General features: G+C 44.7%; 1 protein-coding gene across 1 annotated transcript in view; it reads left to right on the plus strand.

Annotated features, from left to right (window-relative positions):
• The window catches only part of LOC143924518 (interleukin-13 receptor subunit alpha-2-like), a 67,278-nt gene that overhangs the window by 33,865 nt on the left and 7,949 nt on the right, over positions 1–25,464 (plus strand). The window contains exons 4-7 of the mRNA XM_077448902.1: positions 6,059–6,212; positions 14,400–14,514; positions 16,492–16,676; positions 17,207–17,352. Of these exons, the coding sequence (XP_077305028.1) occupies positions 6,059–6,212; positions 14,400–14,514; positions 16,492–16,676; positions 17,207–17,352 (600 nt within the window). The remainder of the gene's footprint in view (positions 1–6,058; positions 6,213–14,399; positions 14,515–16,491; positions 16,677–17,206; positions 17,353–25,464) is intronic.

Below are 25,464 nucleotides of genomic sequence, written 5' to 3' on the forward strand. Positions count from 1 at the left end.
GCTACAGGACATCCTCTTGTAGCAGGGTTGTTTGCTACTTTTGAATGTGTACTGAATTAAGGATATTAAAGCGGAGGTCCACCCTAAAGTGGACCTTCCGCTCATCGGAACCCTCCCCCCCTCCGGCGCCACAAATGGCACCTTTCAGGGGGGAGAGGGGTGCAGATACCTGTACAGTACAGGTATCTGCACCCACTTCCGGGATAGCTCTCTGCGGAAAGGGGCGTATATTACGCCCCTTTCCGCAAGTGCCCGCCCCTTTCCGCAAGTGCCCCGCTGCCTGCTGGGAAAACACACAGATCCCAGAGGCAGCGGGGACCGTCCTTATTGCGCAGCGCGGCTCGCGCATGCACAGTAGGGAACCGGGAAATGAAGCCGAAAGGCTCCATTTCCTGATTCCCATACCCAAGATGGCAGCGGCAGCACCCGAGAGACGATCTACAGATCGGCTTCGGGTGCCGACATCGCGGGCGCGCTGGACAGGTAAGTGTCACTATTTTAAAAGTCAGCAGCTGCAGTATTTGTAGCTGCTGGCTTTTAAAAAAAAAAAACCCCCGGCGGACTCCCGCTTTAAGGATTTTAAACCTCCATGCCTTGCAAAGTGCACTAATAGCAAAAGCAGCATATTATTGAAAACCCCATCTTAATATAAGTTAGAGTTTTACATGTTATATGTTAATTACATAGTCAGCCAACTAAAAACTGACATTTTAGCTTTTGGTAGCTGCTGGAGAGGCAAATTAACTGACAGTTTTGTATGTCTTAGGCCGCGTACACACGGGCGGACTGTTGGCTCAACTTTGTCCGCTGAACAGTGTTTCAGCGGACAGTCCGCTCGTGTGTGGGGCTTCAGCGGACAGTTTCAGCGGACAGTTTGACGAACAAAGTTTTTCGGAAATTCCGAAAAACTGTCCGCTGAAACTTGGTTTGAGCGAACAGTACGCCCGTGTGTAGGCTACTTTCGAAATGAGCAAACTGTTCCCGCTCGGAGGGAAGTCTGCTAATTTCGAGCGCGTGTGCAGGTAGGCGGGGCCCGCGACGGAGACGTCGCGGGCTCCGCCGCCTGGAATGGACTTAAAGGGGAACCCCAACGCCGAAAAAAATCGGCGTGGGGGTCCCCCAAAGTCCACAACAGACCCTTGTCCGAGCACGCTACCCGGCCGGCCAGGAAAGGGGGGCGAGCGAGCGCGCCCCCCCTCCTGAGCCGTACCAGGCCGCGTGCCCTCAACATGGGGGGTGCCTTGGGGAAGGGGGGGCCGCGCGGCCCCCCCACCCCAAAGCACCTTGTCCCCATGTTGATGAGGACAAGGGCCTCTTCCCGACAACCCTGGCCGTTGGTTGTCGGGGTCTGCGGGCGGGGGACTTATCGGAATCCGGGAGCCCCCTTTAATAAGGGGGCCCCCGGATAACTGCCCCCCACCCTATGTGAATGAGTATGGGGTACAATGTACCCCTACCCATTCACCTGTAAAATAAAAGTACCCCAAAAAAAACACAACACACGAGATAAAATATTTTATTGCACAGCTCCGGGGGTCTTCCGTCTTCGGGGGTCTTCTCCCCGGACTCCTCCGCTATCTTCTTGTAGCTCTTTTGCTAGCGGAGGAGTCCGGCTTTCTTCCTCCCTGCCGCCGGCCTCTTCTCCCGACTTCGGGGGTCTTGTCCCCCTCTTCGGTTCTTCTGCCGGGCCACCACACCTTCTTATAGCTCTTTTGCAGGCGGTGGCCCGGTCTTCTGTCGCCGCTGTCGCCGCCGCCTTCCGTTCTTGTTCTTCTTCTTGTTCTTCTTGTTCTTCTCCAGGAGATGTTGACACGTCGCTCTCTCCGGCCGGAATGCCAGAGCCGCGCTGTGCGGCCACTTATATAGTGACAATGGGGCGGTGTCACATGGTATATGTCACATGGGTTGATGTCACATGGGGACTATGACATCGTAAGGGGGCGGGGTCACCATGTGACCAACCCATGTGACATATACCATGTGACACCGCCCCATTGTCACTATATAAGTGGCCGCTCAGCGCGGCTCTGGCATTCCGGCCGGAGAGAGCGACGTGTCAACATCTCCTGGAGAAGAACAAGAAGAACAAGAAGAAGAACAAGAACGGAAGGCGGCGGCGACAGCGGCGACAGAAGACCGGGCCACCGCCTCTAAAAGTGCTATAAGAAGGCGCGGTGGCCCGGCAGAAGAACGGAAGGCGGCGACAGAAGAACGGAAGGCGGCGACAGAAGACCGGGCCACCGCCTGCAAAAGAGCTATAAGAAGGCGCGGTGGCCCGGCAGAAGAACCGAAGAGGGGGACAAGACCCCCGAAGACGGAAGACCCCCGGAGCTGTGCAATAAAATATTTTATCTCGTGTGTTGTGTTTTTTTTTGGGTACTTTTATTTTACAGGTGAATGGGTAGGGGTACATTGTACCCCATACTCATTCACATAGGGTGGGGGGCCGTTATCCGGGGGCCCCCTTATTAAAGGGGGCTCCCGGATTCCGATAAGCCCCCCGCCCGCAGACCCCGACAACCAACGCCCAGGGTTGTCGGGAAGAGGCCCTTGTCCTCATCAACATGGGGACAAGGTGCTTTGGGGTGGGGGGGCCGCGCGGCCTGGTACGGCTCAGGAGGGGGGCGCGCTCGCTCGCCCCCCCTTTCCTGGCCGGCCGGGTAGCGTGCTCGAACAAGGGTCTGTTGTGGACTTTGGGGGGACCCCACGCCGATTTTTTTCGGCGTTGGGGTTCCCCTTTAAGTCCATTCCAGGCGGCGGAGCCCGCGACGTCTCCGTCGCGGGCCCCGCCTACCTGCACACGCGCTCGAAATGAGCGGACTGTTGCCTCGTGTGTGGGCGAGTCCGCTCATTTCAAAAGTTGCGCGGACTTAGTACGACGAACAAAGTTTGCCATATTTGTCCGCTCAAAAAGTGCCGTGTGTGGGCGTGTTGGTTCATTCAAAAGTTTGAGCGGACTGTTTGACGAACTTAGTTTCGGCAGACAGTCCCCGTGTGTGTACGCCGCCTTAGAGATAATGTAGAATTTCTGTGTTTGTATTGCTGGGTGTGTTCACATGTTCATGTGCTGTGGTGATAATGACGGGTCCTATTGAGTGATGTATTTAACACATCTGACACTGGGAAGGGGGGAGGGAATAACTGCACACTGAAGGTGGGAGCAGAATTGCCCATGGGGGAGGGGAGACTAAACTTATCATATCCCTCCTTTGTGCAAATTGTCTAGGAGGGATGCCTTGAAGGGGATCAAACAAAAAAATCTGTTGAGTTTAGCTTGCTGCCCGCTGAACATCTGGAGGTGTGGCTGGCCGATAAAGTGGGTGCCACTTCATGGTGTATGGCTTGTAGTGTAGGAGTAAATAAAACCCATCATTTGTGTTAGTGGCAGTAATAGTAGCCCCCAGCACTGGTGGAAGTAGCTTCAATAATCCCCCCTTCATTGATGGTCAGTGGTAGTAATGTTAAACCTCCCAGTATTGGTGGTCAATGGCAGACTGTAATAATAACCCCTCATAGTATTAGTGGTTGGGGCATGTTGTAATAATACCCCCCAGCAACAAACAACTGTGGCTATGTCCATCAGGCTCTACTTATAACTAAATATGACGTTACATACATCCCAGGGCCTTAAAATGTATTATTAAAGGTTAATTGTATTTCAGTAGAAAATATAGTTATCATTTTGCCACATGTTCCCTGACCTAGAGGTAAACTCAGCCTGCAGAGATCGTCAGCATCTTCTACAGTAGAATCTTATAAGGTCCTATTGCAGAAGTGATGTGCTTTATATGAGATGTAGGAGCCAGTTGGGGTCAACAAACAAGTTAGTACTTTTCTCATGCCACCCATTGCTTTTCTGTGGTATTTTCACTCTACCTTATTGTGAAACGTAGGCCTGAAAACCTTTGCAATTAAAATATTGTATTTTTCTAATTTTTAATGGGCTATGCTTTTTTTAAATTTTACTCTTTCCCTTAAAATAGAAGTTAGGCTTTCCCCCCACCAAAAAATCATACTTACCTGGGTGGATATTGTATCTGTCCCCCGCTGATTTTAAAACTGAGAACTGAGCGATCAAAAACCACTGATCGCTCGGTTCTCAGAGCTCCGTGAGCAGAGAACTGACCAGTCACCGTTCTCTGCTCTGCCCCCCCCATCATCGCTGAGAGGCTGAGCTCAGTCGGATCCCGACTTTATTGTAGCGATCTTGCCCGAGCCTGCACAGGCTGTCTGCTGAAAACGGGACACAGGAGTGCAGAACGAACTGAACTCCTGTGATCAAAAACAGAAGTAAAGCCAAACAAGCTTCTCCTTCAAAGAGTATGTAAACCCATGATTTCATATTCCTGATATGTGCCTGCTGTACCATGTTCTGTTCTGGACATTTTGGCCAAATCTCCTGTTTCCCATAATACTAACATTTCCGTCTTAATGATATAATACTTTAGCTTACCTTCCAAACCATCCAAGTATTCAGATATCACCCGCATTCCTACATCCTCATCTCAGCCTCGCTGCTTCTCAGCAGTCCCCTCTGGTTCCCCATTAAAGAGACATCACCAGCATTCTTACATTCTCCAATCGGTCAGCATGTCTGAGCTCTGACCTGAGCAATCTGCTTTTATTTACATATCAACAGGAAACCATGCCCTGGAGGGTTTGCCTCCAACCAGCTAAACACCTCCTACAAAGCTTGTGACCTCACAGCAGCAACACGGGATGTGAATGCCCATATAAGGAAAATAGAATGTAATACAATACACTAGAAAGTGATGTCTTCACAGACAGCCAGACATTTGTTTTTCTTCAAAAGAACCAATCTCAGACATGTATACATTCAAATAGTCAGTGACGCAAACTGACTAAATGCTTTCAGTGATGGAAACCATACAAAACCAATGAACGATGACTACAATTCCGTTGATAGAAATCCTTAATATACATTGTTCCAGAGAACAATGTATACCTGGATTATTCTACACCTCCTTGTGGATGGAAGGTTATCCCCAGATGTGTGCCGCCCATCTCCACATATGGTGATCAGATACAGCAGAGACAATGAGCGCACATCCGCACACAACCAATCCTTGCAGAGCAAGCATATGCCCCCAGACAATCGTCTGTACAATGTATAGGGGCCCTTTCGCTGGCGGACATCCCCCCACTCCGCAAACACCTCTTTCCAATCCCAGGAAGTTATCCACTACCTAACGGATCTCAACCAGTGTCAGTCTGCCCCAGTCAGCTCTTTTAGAGCGGGCTAGGGTAGAATGAACACAGAGGGGCTCTTATGACAATACATATAAAAATACATCTAAAATTTTCCACAACATACTTATATAAAAAAAGTATCCTGTTCTATTTGTATTGCTTCCTTTGTGAGAAATCCCTGGTGTTCCTGCCAAATTCCTCTGCTTTCCTATTAAAAATGGACCACACTAAGCAGGAGAGCACACTGTGGTCAGTTCACTAGTTGTGCTGGGAACTGCTCTCCTCTAATGACCAGACTTGTCCTGACACACCTCCCCTGCACAACCTTTCAATGTAAAGAGCAGTGTACTGTTGCTTCTCCTCTCCCAGCTCTTATGTAGTGAGAACAGAAGTAACAGAGGAAAAAAAGGTATTTATAATGTTTTTTATATCTGTAAACAAAAGTCTTACCTTTAATTTCTATTTTTAACTGAATGGGTTGTTTTACAAGGTGATCGTTTACAATCACTTCAACAAATGTGTTCTTATTTTACAATATGATATAAATAGGAGTGATGTGCTTATATTGGGCATTCTAAAAGCAGCTTGCATTAGCCTACCCAAACTAAGCAGCGGTTTGACTTCCCTTTTATTTGTTAATATACAATCCCATCTGTGTGATGTATTGCCTTACAAAAAAAAATTAATTGATTATGTCCTTTTATATTGTGGTTGCAAGATTTTCTTTTTTTTATATATAAACAATGGCTTACTAACAGGAATAATTTTTAATTTAGAAAATATTGTTACAAATTTAATAGCATTTCTAATTTTTCATGTCACGTTTGTCTTTTATTTATTCTCAAAGTCAGTTAGGACGAAGCAACTAAAGTACAGAGCTGCATTTAATTTTGGGAAGGAAATTGTCATAAAAATTCGAACTTACTTAAAAGGAGCATGTACAGAGGATGAGGAAATATGGAGCAAGTGGATACAAATAAATAAATCCATGCCTATGGAAGGTAGCATGAATTAGAAAAATAACTTTTTACTATGATTGATGTTAATTGCAATTTGTTATGAGAAGTTACAAATGATAGCACATTACAACAACATTAGTGAATGAACCTATATCTACACTTTTTGTATAGCACTATTTTAACATACTTGTTTTTATAATTTTCTGTAGTAACACGGGTATAATTTAATCTACTGTCTTCAGTTCTATTTAGAATGCACAAACAGCTGAATGCATCAGAGGCAGTAAACATATTCTCCCTTTCTCTATTTTATATGACTCTGTATGTAATTTCAATGAGTGAGCGACAGAGCACAACTAAACAGCTAAATCAGGGCTGTTTAATTTGAAAAATAAACACATTGACATAATAAGATAGAAGCAATTAAATATTAAATATGCTTATTTTAAAATGAAGACTTTATAGGCTTAATTAAAAAAAAATATGATATCACAGATCAGGTTACGCATTTGTAAACCTCTATAAATAATTAAATAAAATGTACCAAAAATGTATTGTTTTATTCCATAAAAAGTTGTATATTCTGGTTAGTTGTGCTTAAAAATATTACATTTTTTTTATTGAATAAAACCAGTTTATAAAATATCACATGATAAAACTGAAATGTAATTTCAGAAGAGATCGCAAGAAATTCCAATTAAAGGAAATATTATCATAAAAATCTAGTATTCTGATTAGAGCAATTAGATGCTGGTTGCTGCCATGTTGACTCCAGACCCCGCCCACTTCTTGGCAGGGATAGTCACCTACCTACTGTTTAGGAGATACTCCACCACATTGTGTCGCACTTTTCCTATTGGCCTGAGGCTCACCTCCACCATTTTTCCAGCCACAGGCCTGCTACCTGTAATAAATGAATCTCCATTCCAGTTGCATTTTAAATGCTTTACTAGGCAACTCAATCAGTGGTTTAGTACATCTCTTGTAAACAGCCACTTTACAGCTTAGCGTCTATTAATATGACTCACTGAGCAGAAGTCTAATGTGTGGAGCACTATTCCTTCATTACATGACTTAGTGAACAGAAACCCCTCAAGTGAAGAACTCACAATGTCACAAAACCATTACAGCCATCTTCCCCGACAATATAAGATTCTTATCTCAGATGTTTTGCCATAGAGTGTACCTCCCTCTCACTCAAAGGGTGCTCTTCACACAGACCCTCAGGCTATCCTAAACCAAGCCACAGCAGCTGCTAGACGAAGGCCAGGGGTGGCAAGGTTTCTGTTTCAGTGATTCAGCCCTGCAAGCCCTGCAGGGGGCTCTCTCTCTCTAAGTTCACTGGCCTAGATCATGCTGGTCAGGGGTGTCCTGTTCACATACCCCCAACTACCCTGGGTCCCACCCACAGCTGGTATAAAAAGGGGCTCTAACTATACCCACTACATCACCACAGGAGTGGCTGCTGATCTATGAGTGGCTATCCCTGCTCAACAAAAGTTGATTATTAAATCAACTTTTGTCATGGGAATATGAAAGTTTCCTTGATCAGCACTACAGGGATTCATTCATCCACCTCATTTGTGCAGATGGAGGAATCAGTTTTTTTCACTCAGCCCGCTGGCCAGAGTAAAGTGCTATTTAAGTCTTAAAAAAAAAGTACCTGCCCCCCTGCAAATAAATGACATAATGTGCTAGTATGCACCACATACTAGCATAATATGACAGACTTACACATAAAATGGAGCCCTCCAGAGGTGCACTATCACCTCTGCCAGGGATTCCATCTTCACTCAGTCTACCTTCCAGGTACGCAAGCTCCAGCTGTTTTATTAGCATGTGCACAGAAGTCATGATCGCGGCACCGCTCTTTGGTTTGATGGCACATTCAGTGTCCCCTTAATTCAGAGCGAGTTACGCATGCACCAGTATCGTCACCAGCTGCAGAATTTGTGAATATCTCCTAAATGGTGCAAATATTCATTGTGCCTACCAGTGAGCTTTATTATAATCCTGCAGATAAAGTGACCAACGGAGTTTACTCACGCTTTAAGTGCCCAGGTCAGCTGCTAGAAATTGTAAGAAAATGTTAGAATTTAGGAAAAGAGTACCAAATTAGTGCGCATGTGAATATTTCTTAATGGTGATAAAGTGATTAGTGCTGCACCTAAATAAGGAAATTTGAATTCTTGATGCTACCATATTGTTATAAGCCTTTTGTGCAAACATGTAGGTAACATTTGAAGTGATGAATGTACAATGAATAGGTAAAGGGAATCAGAGGCAGTGCAGCATAGATACAGTGATTCATATGTTCTTTGCTAGCTAAATGATCCCCTCTGGTGGCCAGAAGTAGCACTGTGCCATTTTATAATGTGATTCTGGACATGAGAATTGTATGAAAATTGTGCTGCAAAAACAATGAATTATACAGTGCTTGCAAACCATCAAGGCTCAAGAAACAGGAGTGAGATTCCAGACCACAAAATCCAAATGTATTCGCAAAAACTCAGCTGAGGATCTCAAAACACATTTTTCATCTGTGTTGTCCCCAGAATCAAATCAGTCAGCATAAAGCATGTCTAATGCTGCACCACCTCAGCCCTGTGCACTGTCATTTTCTAGTCATGAGAATGCCACAAATATTCATTTTCATGAAGTCTACTGCCTCAGTTTTTATGATGACAATTTACATATACTCCAGAATATTATGAAGAGTGATCAGATGAATTGCAGTTGATTGCAAAGTCCCTCTTTGCCATGAAAATTAACTTAATCTCATAAAAAAACATTCCCCTCATTTGTGAAGTAGGCTTTAGGGCACCCAAGGAAGTCCATTAAGTGCCAGGACCATCTCCTACAGCTGATTTAGCTGTGGGATTGGGGCACCACCAGTGCAGAGCTTGCTCAGGAATGGCAGCAGGTAGGTGTAAGTCAGGGGTGGACTGACAACTCGTGGGGCCCCCGGGCAATAGGAGATTATGGGGCCCCCGGGCGATAGGAGAAGATTATGGGGCCCCTGGGCAATAGATTATGGGGCCACATGGTATACACACACAGACTCACAATGTACACACACACAGAATACACATACACACACTGAAAAGGTACTGGAGAGGAGGGGCAGCTATAATCTTGGGATTTTTTTTAAAAACACTGATTTTTACATACTGTCCCTGGTTTTATTGAGGCTGGCAACCCTGATGGGGCCCCTTAGTGGCATTGGGCCCTTGGGCAGTGCCCGAGTGCCGAATGGTCAATCCGCCCCTGGTGTAAGTGCATCTGCACGTACAGTAAGGTGAAGACTTTTTGAGGATGGCCTGGTGTCAAGAAGGGCAGCAAAGAAGCCCCTTCTCATCAACAAAAACATCAGGGACAGACTGATATTCTGCAAAAGTACAGGGATTGGACTTCTGAGGGCTAGGGTAAAGTAATTTTCTCTAATGAATCCCCTTTCCAATTGTTTGGGGCATCCAGAAAATAACTTTTCCGGAGAAGAAAAGGTGAGCGATAGAATCAGTCCTGTGTCATGCCAACAGTAAAGCACCCTGAAACCATTCATGTGTGGGGTTGCTTCTCAGCCAAGGGAGTGGGCTCACTCACAATTTTGCCTAAGAACACAGCTATGAATAAAGAATGGTACTAAAACATCCTCCGAGAGCAACTTCTCCCAACCATCCAAGAACAATTTGGTGACAAACAATGCCTTTTCCAGCATGATGGAGCACCTTGCCACAAGGCAGAAGTGATAACTAAGTGGCTTGGGGAACAAAACATCAATATTTTGGGGCCCCTAGGAAACTCCCTAAACCTTAATCCCAATGGGAACTTGTGGTTGATCCTCAAGAAGGGGGTGAACAAAAAAACCCCACAAATTCTGACAAACTCCAAGCATTGATTATGCAAGAATGGGCTGCCACCAGTCAGGATGTGACCTAGAAGTTGATTAACAGCATGCCAGGATGAATTTCATGCCAGAGGTTTTAAAAAAGAAGTGTCAACACTGCAAATATTGACTCTTGCATAAACTTAATGTAATTGTCAATAAAAGCCTTTGACACTTATGAAATGCTTGTAATTATATTTCAGTATGCCATAGTAACATCTGCCAAAAATATTTAAAAACACTGAAACAGCAGACTTTGTGAAAACTAATATTTGTGTCTCAAAACTTTTGGCCATGGTTTTACATCCCACAAAAAGACCCCCCTGTGAGAAGGACATAATCTGTTTACGCCAAACACACCCATACCCCAGCCTGGAAAAAAACTGAAATTACATTATCATCAACAACATTTCACAAACACGATACATTATTAAAAATGAAATACAGGTATGTTATTTTTTTTTATTTTTTTTAACAGTTTTGTCAACTTGGATCAATGTAACAATGTATATGCCGTACCTGGGCAATGCCCTTGCAGGCTGGAAATCACTAAAGTAGTCACTATTATTCCAGTGATCTCCACTTGCTGTCAAGTCCTGAGCTGATCTCCTAACTTGCTGCATTCTAAACACAGGAGGTTGGCTGCTCAGCATGGGCGCCCTTCAGAGAAAACTTTGCATTCTCTGAATAAATGTAAAGCATTCTCTAAATGGACGAGGTAGAGAGCATGACATCACTGCCCTGCCTTTTTTTATCTTGTCCAATCAGAGAACGCTGAGTGGTTCAGCACAGGCCCTGTAAGCAAGTGGAGATTACTTGACTAGCAGTGTCTACTACATTGATTTCCAGCTTTCATGGGCATAAATCAGGTATAGTTTCATAGTTAGTTAGGTTGAATAAAGACACCAGTCCATCCAGTTCAACCTGAGTGAGTGTCTACAATGGTCCCTTTCCCTGTACATTGCTACACCCACATCAGTCCCTATCCTCAAGGAGTCCACAATCCAAGGTCCCCATTCATATGCTAGGGCCGATTTTGGACAGAAGCCAATTAACCTACCTGCATGTCTTTGGATTGTGGGAGGAAACCGGAGTACCCAGAGGAAACCCATGCAGGCACAGGGAGAACATGCAAACTCCAGGCAGGTAGTGTCATGGTTGGGATTTGAACCAGTGACCTTCTTGCTGCTAGGTGAGAGTGCTAACCACTACACCGCTGTGCCGCCCAATAGGCATAGTATATATACAAGCTGGAGCAATTTAATTACTGTATTTAACCGCTTCCCGACTGCCTCACACCGATATACGTTGGTAGAAGGGCACGTACTGCCAAAATCGCATTCCTGTACATTGCCCTTTAAGAGGCGGCGGGGGCAAGCATGCGTGCCCGTGGGAGGCTCCGTGAGTCTGGTCGCGGGTCCTGCAGACTTGATCGGCGCAGGGATACCTGCGATCGCCTCACGGAGAGGAAGAACAGGGAGATGCTAAAGTAAACAAGCATCTCCCTGTTCTGCCTAGCAACAGTGACACTGATCTCTGCTCCCTGTGATTAGAACAGAGATCAGTGATCTGTAAAACACAGCCACGCCCCCCACAGATAGCAACACGTCCCTAGGACACAGTTAACCCCTACACTGCCACCCCCTGGTTAACCCCTTCACTGCCAGTGTCATTTACACAGGAATCAGTGCATTTGTATAGCACCGATTGCTGTATAAATAACAATGGTCCCAAAAAATGTGTCAAAAATGTCAGATGTGTCCTGCATAATGTCGCAGTCACAATAAAAAATGCTGATCGCCGCCATTTAAAAAAAAGAAATAAATAAAAATGCCACAAAACTATCCCCTATTTTGTAAATGCTATAACTTTTGCGCAAACCAATCAATAATCGCTTATTATTATTATTATTATCGCTATTATTATATTTTTTATTACCAAAAATATGTAGAAGAATACATATTGGCCTAAACTGAGCAAAAAAATATATTTTTTTATATATTTTGGGGGATATTTATTATAGCAAAAAGTAAAAAAAGGCTGAAGTGGTTAACGGCGTATAATATGCACTTTTTTCCCCTGAAAAAAGAGGACAAACAGTTTCTGCATGTTATACGCTGATATCTCTTTCTTTTATCAACGGGGGGGGGGGGGGTAGGGATTGGGTGGGGGTGTCTGTGTAATGTGTGGAGGGGATCTGTGCAATGTGCGGGTGGGGGCTTTGGTCTGTGTAATATGCAGGGGGGCTTTGGTCTGTGTAATGTGCAGGGGGGGGGGGCATTGGTCAGTGTAATGTGCAGGGGGGGGGCATTGGTCAGTGTAATGTGCAGGGGGGGGCTTTGGTCAGTGCAATGTGCAGGGGGGGGGGGCTTTGGTCTGTGTAATGTGCAGGGGGGGGGGGGGCTTTGGTCTGTGTAATGTGCAGGGGGGGCTTTGGCCTTGAATTCTTCTTTAATAATGCTTTACAACAGTATAGAATGAATGAGATCAAGTTAAACACATAGGGGTTGATTTACTAAAGGCTAATAGACTGTGCGGTTGCTCTTTGCAGTTGCATTTGCTCCAGAGCTTAATAAATGAGATAAAGCTTAACTTTGCAAAGAATACCTAATCACGTGCAAGGAAAATAAAACAACAGCATTTTTGCTTGCATATGATTGGATGGTGGAAGTCAGCAGAGCTTTTGCTTATTTACTGAGCTCTGGAGCAACCGCTCTTGCAGAGTGCAACTGCGCTTTGCAAAGTGCATAGTCTATAAGCCTTTAGTAAATCAACCCCATAGGGTTTGTTCACACTACTTGTATGTTAAAGGCTGCATTTTAGTGTGCAGGCAGCTGCAAGTGAGCAACGTTCTGTGATGTGCACTTCAATGCAGCTGCAGTGCCGAGACATGTGGTGTCATCCAGTGTGCTGTGGGAAAATGCAGCATGCATCATTTGGTGTGACATACACAATCAGGAAAACTATTATTTTCTTTGTGCTCTTGCACTGTCTGGTTCCAGTATGGGACACACACCAGTTACTGCACATAGTTTGAATTAGCCTATACTCTTTACTAGCTAAATTATAGCCTGTGCCTATTCAGAAGTAGCAATTTGCCATTTTGTAATGTGATTCTAAATATGAGTAATCTATAAAAAATAAGGCTGCAGAAACAGATCAGAGCAGATAGTGTTATTCAAAACCTATGCAAAAAAGAGGGCAAATTGGTTTCAAATAACTACCCTGTTTCCCCGAAAATAAGACCGGTGATGGCTGCAATATAAGCCCTACCCCCCAAATAAGCCCTATTTGTTTCCCTGAAAATAAGCCCTACCCTGAAAATAAGACATACAAGGACTTTAACTAGGGCTTAATTTTAGGTGGGGTAGGGCTTATATTGCAGCCATCACTGACAATCACGCTAGGTCTTATTTTCGGGAAAACAGGGTAGGTGCTTTTGCTCAGCTCAGTTTCTTTAATATACTGCATCATAAATAGTTTAGATTATCTAGATGTTCAGATGTGTTTGTCATGGTTTTTCCCTATGTTTCTAAATCCCCAACATTTCTGTCTGTATCACCTTTGTGTAGTTTCATCCTATTTGTCCTGGTGACCATTGTCTGTTATTGACAATGATGGTAAATTAAAAACATTACATCTGTCACCAAAACAAAAGGTGAGGGGAACACTTCCAATGGGACCAACTGTTGACAACTGTCCTAGAGGGAAAAAAACTCTCACTTTGTAGATTTCCTCTAATTTCCTGTGGTGTCTTATGTGGTGCCTTCTGTCCTATAACAGAAAGTTATAGGACACAAACTGCAAAAGTAAATATGTAGGGGTTCACGCCCATGTCTTCTCTATCCAATCCCTTCTCTATCCAAAACAAAACAATACAAAAAAAGTTTTGTCTCTGCATACACTTGGATTACTTTTATTTATGAGCCAAATATTATTTCATTGGGTTCATTATTAGTTTTATATAATTCTTTTTTGACAGTTGCTGGATAAATGACAAATTAAAACTCCTAAGGTCTGACCTCATATTATATGGTTTTGGTAACCCTGAAGGAAAAAATCAGCAGAAAATCTAATAGTGTGTGTGGGGCTTAAGGCTTAATTTGCTTATGTGTTTTTGTGTCCCGGTGAACCCCATCTACCGAGTTACTTGCTGTCACAGTGACAAAAAGTAATGTAAATCTCTGCAATGGAATCACAACCAGCCATTTTAACCAGACAGATGTCCTATACATTCCTATCCAAAACTAGAAAAAAGTTTTGTCTGAAATGTAGTTTTTAATAAAGTTTTCACCTATACTTAAGACCATGCAAATTGAGAGTCACCTTGTTAACCTTTGCAGGTGATCCTGAATCAAGCGTTAAAGGCTTTTACTGCATCTATTACAATTTTGAAACATTAAGATGTGAGTGGAAAGCTGGAAAACTCAGCAATGGCAATTACGAGTTACAATACTGGTTTGTATTCTTTATTTACAGAACCTCACCTGACTGAACCTCACTGTATTTGCTTTTACACGACTTGCTCCTTCTTGCAATTTTGGGTTTAAAGTGTATGTGAAGCCAACAGTTTTTTTTTAAGGATACAGTATTGAAGGGTTTAAACCAGGGATATGCAATTAGCGGACCTCCAGCTGTTGCAGAACTACAAATCCCATGAGGCATAGCAAGACTCTGACAGCCACAAGCATAACACCCAGAGGCAGAGGCATGATGGGACTTGTAGTTTTGCAACAGCTGGAGGTCCGCTAATTGCATATCCCTGGTTTAAACCCTTATCAATTTATTGACTGTCTGCATCAGACTGTGGAGATTCCCTTTTACTTCCTGTCCTGGAGGCACAACAGGAAATTAGAGGAAATTTCTCCCAAGGGATCTCTGTCAGGGAATGTCTGAACAATTAATTTAGTCAGCTACATTATTTGTTTAATTGACTACTATACATATACAATTCCATTTAAGAAGATACAATGAGTTAAATCATGGTAATGATAATGGATTGAATATGTAGATTACTATTTTATATTTTGTACAATTTATGCATAATAGATCCGCTCCACTGCATTTAAGGAAGCTCACCTTCTCAACATCAAGTAATGTAATCTATGAAAATAAAGGTGACAGTTTTTTTAGGTATGTTAGTTCACGAGCTAAGATAGAGCATAAAAAGTGCATAACCCTAACCCATGCCAAATCATTACATTCATTTTTCAGTAGAGATAGATTAGTGGAAGGTTATTTTCAGTTAATTAAAATGAATAAGAATAACTTTAATTTGTAAATCATAACTGGTTCTTGCCATATGCAGATATGTTCCTAAAAACAGAATGTTTTTTGGTGATTATACAAAAGCTCAGGTAGCCCTGTCAGTTAGCATTGTCTCCTCTACTGTGGCCAAGTGGGAACAAAACATTTTTTTGATGGAGTTTTAAATGTCATATTTGGCTTAAGTTGGCAAATGTTGGTCCTAACTGTGTATAACCATATCTATGGAATGGTAAATCTACCCTGCAACAGATTTGGCCATCACTAATAGGGCCTAGACATTATATGAAAATTGAAGGGAAAATTCCGTTTTCGGAATAATTATTTTTATATAGTGTGTACACAAATTTTAAGAGTCAATTCAGACCTTCCAAAAGAAAAGTACTTAAGGAGCATACTGCAATTTTTTTCTAGTTACTGAACAGAACCTATGATTTTTGTGTAATGTGTACTGCTTTTGTACAATAAAACATCACATGAGAATTAATACACATGACTGGAAAAAAAATTACAACCCAGAAGCACATGCAGCCATTCATAACAACAGAGTAAATAACATAGGCATTATAAAAAAAATAATATATAAAAATATGTATAAGAAAATCCTTTTATTAATTGTAATGGGAGTTGTGCAGCAATATATTAGTCTTCTTGTCTCTGTGATCCTACGGAGCCGTATGTAGCAGAAACCAGGTTCTATGCTATTTGACCAGCAATCTTGCAATTAGTATTGCCCCGTTGTTGATATCAGGAGAAGGAATAGTGCCCTATCTTTTGTGTCTGTAGGAGAAACAGTGCCCCTTCACTGCTGTCAGTGGAAGGAATAGTGTCTTATCTCTGGAGTCAGTGGGAGGAATTTTGCCTCACTTTTGGTGTCAGTGGAAGAAAGATTGCCTGATATCTGTGGGAGGAATAGTGCCCCAAGGGTCATATAAAGGCAAGCAAAGGGCTGTATCCAGCCTACAAGCTGTAGTTTGGAGACCACTGGTCTAGAACATTATACATACTTTTGCTGGCAAACAAGGTAAATTTATTTACACATATGAGCCCATTAAACTTAAAGCCCAACTGTAGTCTTCTCAAAACCTGTTAAAATCAAGCCACCTTGATTCAAAAAGCAATTGCTATGTGAATGGATTCAGTAAATTATTTTATTCTTTCTTTTGAAAGGCAAGAGGGGATGTCTGAGAAAAAGACCTGCGATCACTACTCGAAAACAAATGGAAAAAACACTGGATGTACATTTGGAAGACAGGAACTTCAGTTATTCTCCAATTTCTTTGTTTGTGTCACTGGAATCCCTGGCATGGATCCAATCAGACCTTCCTACTTTACTTTCCAGCTTCAAAATATAGGTGAGACATCAGAACACCCTGATTATTTCATTTTGAAATGGTATGCACTGCCACATACCAATTTTAAAGAAAATCTATAAATCTTAAATTTGTCAAGCCCGTTCCCACAACTGACCAGTTTTTATATAGATTATGATAGTCTTAATAAGGCCTACCCTATATAGGACACTGAGATTTCTGAAACCAGTGTTTGCAAGGTTGTAATACTGTTCTTTCTACCTACTATATATTAAAAGAAAAAAATCTCTAAATGTCATCTGGCTATGTAGTAGGAAATACTGTATATGTGGTTACTAGGGATGAGCAGAGTGATTTCCACAAATCTGATTTGGCCATTTATCATTTGCAAAAATCTGGAAACTCTCAATTTATGCTCACCGAGCCGCATAGTTGAGCTTAGCTTGAACAAAAATTTGAGCTGTCTTATCTGGTTTTCTTAGCACAAATGTCCATAAGAATAGTTTACTTTGGGAACTAAAGTAAATGTAGTGTGGAATTTAAACAAAATCACATTTTTATTAATGTAATAGGTAAACCTGGTCCTCCAGAAGATGTAAATATCAGCAAAAGTCAGGTTGATGAATTCACATTAGATTGGACCCCACCCAATGGCAAAATTCCTGCACGTTGTTTAGAATATGAAATTGAGTATAAAGACCAAATGGACGCTTGGAAGGTTTGTATTCTATACATTTCTTTTTCTTTTTAGATATGTATTTTCTTTCAACCTTATTTCCATATTTAATTTCTTACATGTTCTGAAGATCCTTCTACTTTTTATCATATGATTTATTAAAGGTTTGTTAGAAATGTTTTTGTAATGTTTAGGAGTTTTATAAAACCAAGCACTAAGAAGCTTAGCCAACTGCAGCTCAAGCTTCTTGGCAGATCCCTATTGTCAGGATCCCTACCCAGCCTGGACCAGATCTGTGATGTCAGCCGACAGCAGACTTTAGCTTGCTGTCAGCTAAATCTGGGTCACAAGTAGGGATGAGCTTCGTGTTCGAGTTGAACGCATGTTCGACTCGAACATCGGTCGTTCGTGCGTTCGCCGAATTCCGAACGTTTCGGCCGTTCGCGGCAAAATTCGTGTGGCCCACAATGCACTGCGATGGCGCAATGCATTGCTGTCTCACGATTGGCCAAGCATGCACTGTGACCCCGCATGCTTGGCCAATCGCAGCGCCAGTAGCGAGGAGAGCAATGGTTGGCCACAGGCATCCTGCCTGTGGCCAATCATAGCTCAGACTGTGTAGTGCACGCCCCACACTATATAAAGCTGCCTTTCAGGCGGCCTCGTGTAGTGTTTGTTAGCATCTGAAGCAGTGGGTGTTCTGTGTACCTTCAACACAGTTACACACCAATCGTTTTTGGCTGATTTACTATTTTGCTCTTGTGTAGTGGTTACTGTCTGTGCCCTGACCGCAGTATACACCACTATATTCACCTCACCTATATAGCTAGTGATCTAGCTTTAATAATAGAGCTTGCAGTCAGTAGTGTTAGTGCGTGCTGTCTGCATGCTCTGTACCCAGTACATACCACTATATACACCTACAAAGCTGTTCTCTATTTGAGCCCGATTGTCATTTGCTGGAGTTATTGGAAGTTGTGTGTGCCTCCAGCACAGCACAGTATACATCTGTATATACCCCTTTAACTCTGCTGTTTTCTTGTTATTGTCTGCGTGCCCTGACCGCAGTATACACCGTGATATTCACCTCACCTATATAGCTAGTGGTCCATCTTTAACAATAGAGCTTGCAGTCAGCAGTGTCACTCAGGAGATAGTGCGTGCTGTGTGCCTGCTCTGTACCCAGTACATACCGCTATTATCCACCTACATAGCTGTTCTCTATTTGGGCCCGATTGACATCTGCTGGAGTTATTGGAAGTTGTGTGTGCTTCCAGCACAGCACAGTATACATCTGTATATACCCCTTTAACTCTGCTGTTTTCTTGTTATTGTCTGCGTGCCCTGACCGCAGTATACACCGTGATATTCACCTCACCTATATAGCTAGTGGTCCATCTTTAACAATAGAGCTTGCAGTCAGTAGTGTCACTCAGGAGATAGTGCGTGCTGTGTGCCTGCTCTGTACCCAGTACATACCGCTATTATCCACCTACATAGCTGTTCTCTATTTGGGCCCGATTGACATCTGCTGGAGTTATTGGAAGTTGTGTGTGCTTCCAGCACAGCACAGTATACATCTGTATATACCCCTTTAACTCTGCTGTTTTCTTGTTATTGTCTGCGTGCCCTGACCGCAGTATACACCGTGATATTCACCTCACCTATATAGCTAGTGGTCCATCTTTAACAATAGAGCTTGCAGTCAGCAGTGTCACTCAGGAGATAGTGCGTGCTGTGTGCCTGCTCTGTACCCAGTACATACCGCTATTATCCACCTACATAGCTGTTCTCTATTTGGGCCCGATTGGCATCTGCTGGAGTTATTGGAAGTTGTGTGTGCTTCCAGCACAGCACAGTATACATCTGTATATACCCCTTTAACTCTGCTGTTTTCTTGTTATTGTCTGCGTGCCCTGACCGCAGTATACACCGTGATATTCACCTCACCTATATAGCTAGTGGTCCATCTTTAACAATAGAGCTTGCAGTCAGTAGTGTCACTCAGGAGATAGTGCGTGCTGTGTGCCTGCTCTGTACCCAGTACATACCGCTATTATCCACCTACATAGCTGTTCTCTATTTGGGCCCGATTGGCATCTGCTGGAGTTATTGGAAGTTGTGTGTGCTTCCAGCACAGCACAGTATACATCTGTATATACCCCTTTAACTATGCTGTTCTATAAAAAAGGCATCTGCAGGAGTTAGTGGGTGTTGTGTGCCTCCAGCACAATATAAACTACCCAACTACTGTTTTACCCAACTCCCTTCAGGCCATTACCATGTCTGGAAGGCCAGCAAGGAGAGGCAGACAGGCGCGAGCCGATAAAAGAGGGCAAGCAGGCTCTGTGTCTAGAGACAACAGTGCTGGTCGTGGACGCGGTGCATTGTCATCAGCACGTGGCCATGGGACATGCTTGTCCTTCTTTTCTGCAGCTGGACATGTTGAACCGCAACATGCCAACGACTTGGTAGAGTGGATGACCAAGCCCTCTTCATCCTCCTCATCCTCTCTCACCCAGTCTCAGGGTAGTAGAAAAGCAGCTGCCAACACATCGTCGTCCCTCCTCTCAATGTCATCATCAGTGACTCCTTCCCTAGACCCACCACGTCCTCCTGAGGAGTCTCCTGAACTCTTTGAGCACAGTGTTGGGTACATGCTCCAGGAGGATGCCCAGTGTTTGGTGGGCTCTGATGATGACACTCAGCTAGAGGAAGGCAGTAGCGTGAGCACAGAGAGAGGGGATGCTCAAGAAGGACAGCAATCTGGCAGTCATGTTCCACAAGCTGCAGCATACTGCCAGGTTTGCTACAGCGATGAAGAGGGAGGGGATGATGAGGGCACTGACTCCACGTGGGTGCCTGGAAGGAGGGAGGAGGAGGAGGAGGAGGAGGAGGAGGAGGCACATGTCCAACGAGGCAGGATGCCCTCCGGGGGCACGCTTAGGGGCAGCACACCGACTGAATCACACCGCAGAGCTCCGCCTGCGCAGAGCGCTTCCTCTGCGCAGAGCGCTTCCTCTGCGCGTTATTCTAAAAGTTCTTTGGTGTGGGCCTTTTTTGAGACGAGTGCATCAGATCGCACCGCTGCTATTTGCAACATATGTCTCAAGCGTATCTCACGTGGCCAAAACATCAGCCGCTTGGGCACCACATGTTTGACCAGACATATGTTGACCTGCCATGCAGCTCGTTGGCAAGCATACCTCAAAGACCCACACCAAAGAACAAAGCGGACCTCTCCTTGCTCCTCATCAGCTGGCATCTCCAACCCCACTAGACCTTCAGTCCTCTCTGAAACCTGCTCTGAGAGGAATGAAGGTGTAGAATTAGGTGTGTCACAGCCAAGTGCTTCCGGGAACTCTGCTAGTGGTACATCCACGTCCGATTATAGCAGACAAATGTCCCTGCCCCAGCTGCTGGACCGGCGGAAGAAATTTACTCCCAGCCATCCACATGCCCAGCGGTTGAATGCTAGCTTGGCTAAATTGCTAGCACTTCAACTGCTGCCTTTTCAGTTGGTAGACTCGGCCCCCTTCCGTGAGTTTGTACAATGTGCGGTTCCTCAGTGGCAGGTCCCCAAACGCCACTTTTTCTCACGGAAGGCAATTCCGGCTCTCTACCGGCATGTGGAAGGCAATGTCCTTGCCTCGCTGCACAGGGCGGTCAGCGGTAAGGTGCATATTACCGCTGACTCATGGTCCAGCAGGCATGGACAGGGACGTTACCTGTCTTTCACGGCCCATTGGGTCACTCTTCTGGCTGCTGGGAAGGATGCAGGACAAGGTGCAGTAGTATTGGAGGTTGTTCCGCCACCACGCCTCCAAAATGCTACTATTGGTTGTGACACACCTCTCTCCTCCACCCCCTCCTCTTCTTCTTCCTCCATGGCCTCTTCCAGTGCTCTGTCCTCAGAACCAGCGGTGCTCCGTAGGCGTTGCAGGGGCTACGCAAGTACGCAGGCAAAACGATGCCATGCCGTGCTTGCGCTGGTTTGTTTGGGGGACAGGAGCCACACTGGGGCGGATGTTTTGTCAGCTCTGCAGGGGCAGGCCGAGAGGTGGTTGACGCCACGCCAGCTTAAGCCAGGAATGGTGGTTTGCGACAATGGCACCAACCTCCTCTCCGCCCTCCGACAGGGACAACTGACCCATGTGCCCTGTGTAGCTCACGTCCTTAACCTGGTGGTGCAGCGGTTCTTGGGCAGGTACCCCGGCTTACAGGATGTCCTGAAACAGGCCAGGAGAGTCTGTGTGCATTTCCGCCGATCATTTAATGCCTGTGCTCGGCTGGCTGAGCTCCAAAAGGAGTTGAACCTGCCCAAGAACCGCCTTATATGTGACATGCCCACCAGATGGAACTCAACAATGGCCATGCTGCAGCGGCTGCACACGCAGCAGAGGGCCATCAATGAGTACCTGTGCGACTACGGCACCAGGACAGGGTCAGGAGAGCTTGGTTTTTTCTCACCACGCCAGTGGGGCATGATCAGGGATGCATGCACTGTCCTGTCACCGTTTGAGGAGGCCACAAGGATGGTGAGCAGTGACAGTGCATGCATCAGTGACACTATACCTCTTGTCCACCTCTTGGAGCATACGCTGCGTGGAATAATGGACAGGGCACTTGAGGCAGAACAGAGGCAGGAAGAGGAGGACTTCCTTGCCTCTCAAGGCCCCCTTTATCCAGACAGTGTTCCTGCTGTGCCACCCATCACACAGGAAGAGGGTGAGGAGGAGGAGGAGGATGATTGTGTCAGCATGGAGGTGGAGGCTGGCACTCAGCATCAGCAGCAGCAGTCTTATAGGGATGATTTACAGTCCCAAGAAACACGTGGACTTGTACGTGGCTGGGAGGAGGTAGCTGCGGATCATGTTGTCCTTAGTGACCCAGAGGACTCCGGACCGAATGCCTCAGCTAACCTACGCTGCATGGCCTCCCTGATCCTGCAAAGCCTGCGGAAGGATCCTCGTATTCTTCGGATCAAGGAGAGGGACCATTACTGGCTGGCCACTCTCCTTGATCCACGGTACAAGGGTAAGGTTGCCGACCTTATCTTGCCATCGCAGAGGGAGCAGAGGATGAGACATCTCCGGGAGGCCTTGCAGAAAGCTCTGTGCAACGCGTTCCCAGAGACTGGGAGGTCACAAACTCCTGGTCCTGGACAACGTGTTGCTGAGGCATCAGTCAGAAGGAGCGGTGGAGAAGGTGGCCGTCTGACTGATGCTTTCAGACAATTTTTTAGTCCGCAGCCCCAAGGTATGATTGGTTCCAGCACCCATCGCCAGCGTCTAATTTACATGGTGCAGGAATACCTAGGGGCAAGGTCAGACTTGGACACCTTTCCCACTGAAAATCCTCTGGCTTACTGGGTCTTGAGGATGGATCACTGGCCAGAGCTTGCACAGTATGCAATTGAGCTACTGGCCTGTCCTGCATCCAGCGTTCTTTCGGAACGCACCTTCAGTGCTGCTGGTGGCTTTGTTACCGATCACAGGGTGCGCCTGTCCACCGAATCAGTTGATCGACTGACCTTCATCAAGATGCATCAGTCTTGGATCACCCACAGCTACCAAGCACCTGAAGCTGATGTAACCGAATAATTTTTTTTGAAATACCACATCCCTTCAAGACTGCCTATGCTGATGCTGAGTGACTGTCCTGTTATGTTGATTGTCTATCCTCTTCCTCCTCCGCTGATATGTTGGAAGAACATTTTTGGTTCTGGGTGATGCCAGCAGCCCAATTTTTCTGCCCCTGTTTAACAGGGGCGTTTAAGTACAATTTTTGATGCAATGCTTTGCAGCAGGGCTAATTCCTGAAAAAAAACTAGAGTGTATGGCAGAGGTTGCAGTGTGATGGCACCAGTGCCTAAGGCCCAATTTTTCTGCCCCTGTTTAACAGGGGCGTTTAAGTACAATTTTTGATGCAATGCTTTGCAGCAGGGCTAATTCCTGCAAAAAAACTAGAGTGTATGGCAGAGGTTGCAGTGTGATGGCACCAGTGCCTAAGGCCCAATTTTCCTGCCCCTGTTTAACAGGGGCGTTTAAGTAAAATTTTTGATGCAATGCTTTGCAGCAGGGCTAATTCCTGCAAAAAAACTAGAGTGTATGGCAGAGGTTGCAGTGTGATGGCACCAGTGCCTAAGGCCCAATTTTTCTGCCCCTGTTTAACAGGGGCGTTTAAGTACAATTTTTGATGCAATGCTTTGCAGCAGGGCTAATTCCTGCAATAAAACTAGAGTGTATGGCAGAGGTTGCAGTGTGATGGCACCAGTGCCTAAGGCCCAATTTTTCTGCCCCTGTTTAACAGGGGCGTTTAAGTACAATTTTTGATGCAATGCTTTGCAGCAGGGCTAATTCCTGCAAAAAAACTAGAGTGTATGGCAGAGGTTGCAGTGTGATGGCACCAGTGCCTAAGGCCCAATTTTTCTGCCCCTGTTTAACAGGGGCGTTTAAGTACAATTTTTGATGCAATGCTTTGCAGCAGGGCTAATTCCTGCAAAAAAACTAGAGTGTATGGCAGAGGTTGCAGTGTGATGGCACCAGTGCCTAAGGCCCAATTTTTCTGCCCCTGTTTAACAGGGACATGTAATTACAATTCTTGATATAATATTTCACAGGAGGGCCCCTTCCTGTGCCCACCCAGAGTAACTGTGAGGACTTATAGTGTTGTGGCACCAGCACCACAACCACCAAAGGTCAATTTTTCTACCACTGTTCAACAATGGCATGTAATTACAATTCTTGATATAATCGTTCACAGCAGGGCGCTCCAGCGCCCACCAAGAGTCACTTTGAGGGCTTACAATGTTGTTGCAAAACCAACACCTTGTTCCGCCATTTCTGCAGAGCATATAGGGCAGGCCCCTACTTTCAAACATCCAACTTACAAACATCTCCTACTTGCAAACGGAAGGAGACAACAGCAAGTGAGATGAAAAAAGATGGACGACAAAACAAATTATACAGGGGTGATAACCCTTCCCTATGTTTTCCAAAAAGCTTAAAAATATTTTTTTTGACTGGAGCTACACTTTAAAAATGTACCAGTTGAAAATTACAAACAGATTCAACTTAACACAACAAACCTACACAGTCCCAGTCTTGTTTGCACCGCCTGTATACTGCTGTTCTGAGTATATAGGGCCTGGGGGCCACACGCATTTCCTTTTTTTAATATGGGTACAGGGTTCCCCTTAATATGCGTACAAGACCCAAATAGGCTGGTAATGGGCAGGGAGGGCTACCCATGCCATTTTTCTGAATGATTTTCAACCATATTGCAGGAACCAGATATAACATTAAAACCGCAAGCAGTTTTAAATGGTGTTATTTCCGCTTAATGTCATTTTGTGCAGGGACTGTTCTAAACACGGGAAACACGTGGCACTTCACAGGCATACTACAGACACCCACCAGGCACCATATTTAAAGGAATATTTCACTTTTTTTTCACTTTAATCGTCATTAAAATCAGTACTCCCACCAAAACGGTAGTTTTTCAAACTTTTTTTTGCAGTGACCCATGTCCCCTGAGGCAGGAGGCAGGTCGCCAAACCCTTTTTAGGACACTATCTTGCATATTAGCCGTTAAAATTAGCACTTTCCAATTCGAACGTTCGAGTCCCATAGACTTCAATGGGGTTCTAACGTTCGTACCGAACGCGGGGGTCGTTCGCAAGTTCTGGTGCGAACCGAACCAGGGGGTGTTCGGCTCATCCCAAGTCACAAGAGTGCAGAGCTAAGTGCACTCCTGTGACTCATGGGAGAAGCATGGCCAAATAAGGTTTGGCTATACTTCTTTTTTCATTTTACAGAATGTACTTTACTAAACCCCGACCAATACAGAATGGATTAGATTTATGTTAAAGTAGCCTTTTCATTTGTAAGGGGCTGTCAAAACACAGAATGTTAAAAAAAATTGAAATTTTGTAGATCGTGTATTGCCATGGGTTGTGCTGCACTACAATGCAGGTGCTTTGGCGTTGCATTGCCCTATGACAAAACCTCCATAAAAGTCTATGAGATATCAACACACACTCAGGGCATCTGCCAAGCTTCATTAACGCGTTAAAAAAAGCACCATTAAAGCATAATTTAAGCATTGTAGAAGCTTTAAAACACATTAAAAACGCAAGTTGAAGTGGTAATC

The sequence above is a fragment of the Lithobates pipiens genome, unplaced genomic scaffold, assembly GCF_037356315.1.
Source record: "Lithobates pipiens isolate NorthernLeopardFrog02 unplaced genomic scaffold, aLitPip1_a1.2 Scaffold_1, whole genome shotgun sequence".
Classification (NCBI taxonomy): domain Eukaryota; kingdom Metazoa; phylum Chordata; class Amphibia; order Anura; family Ranidae; genus Lithobates; species Lithobates pipiens.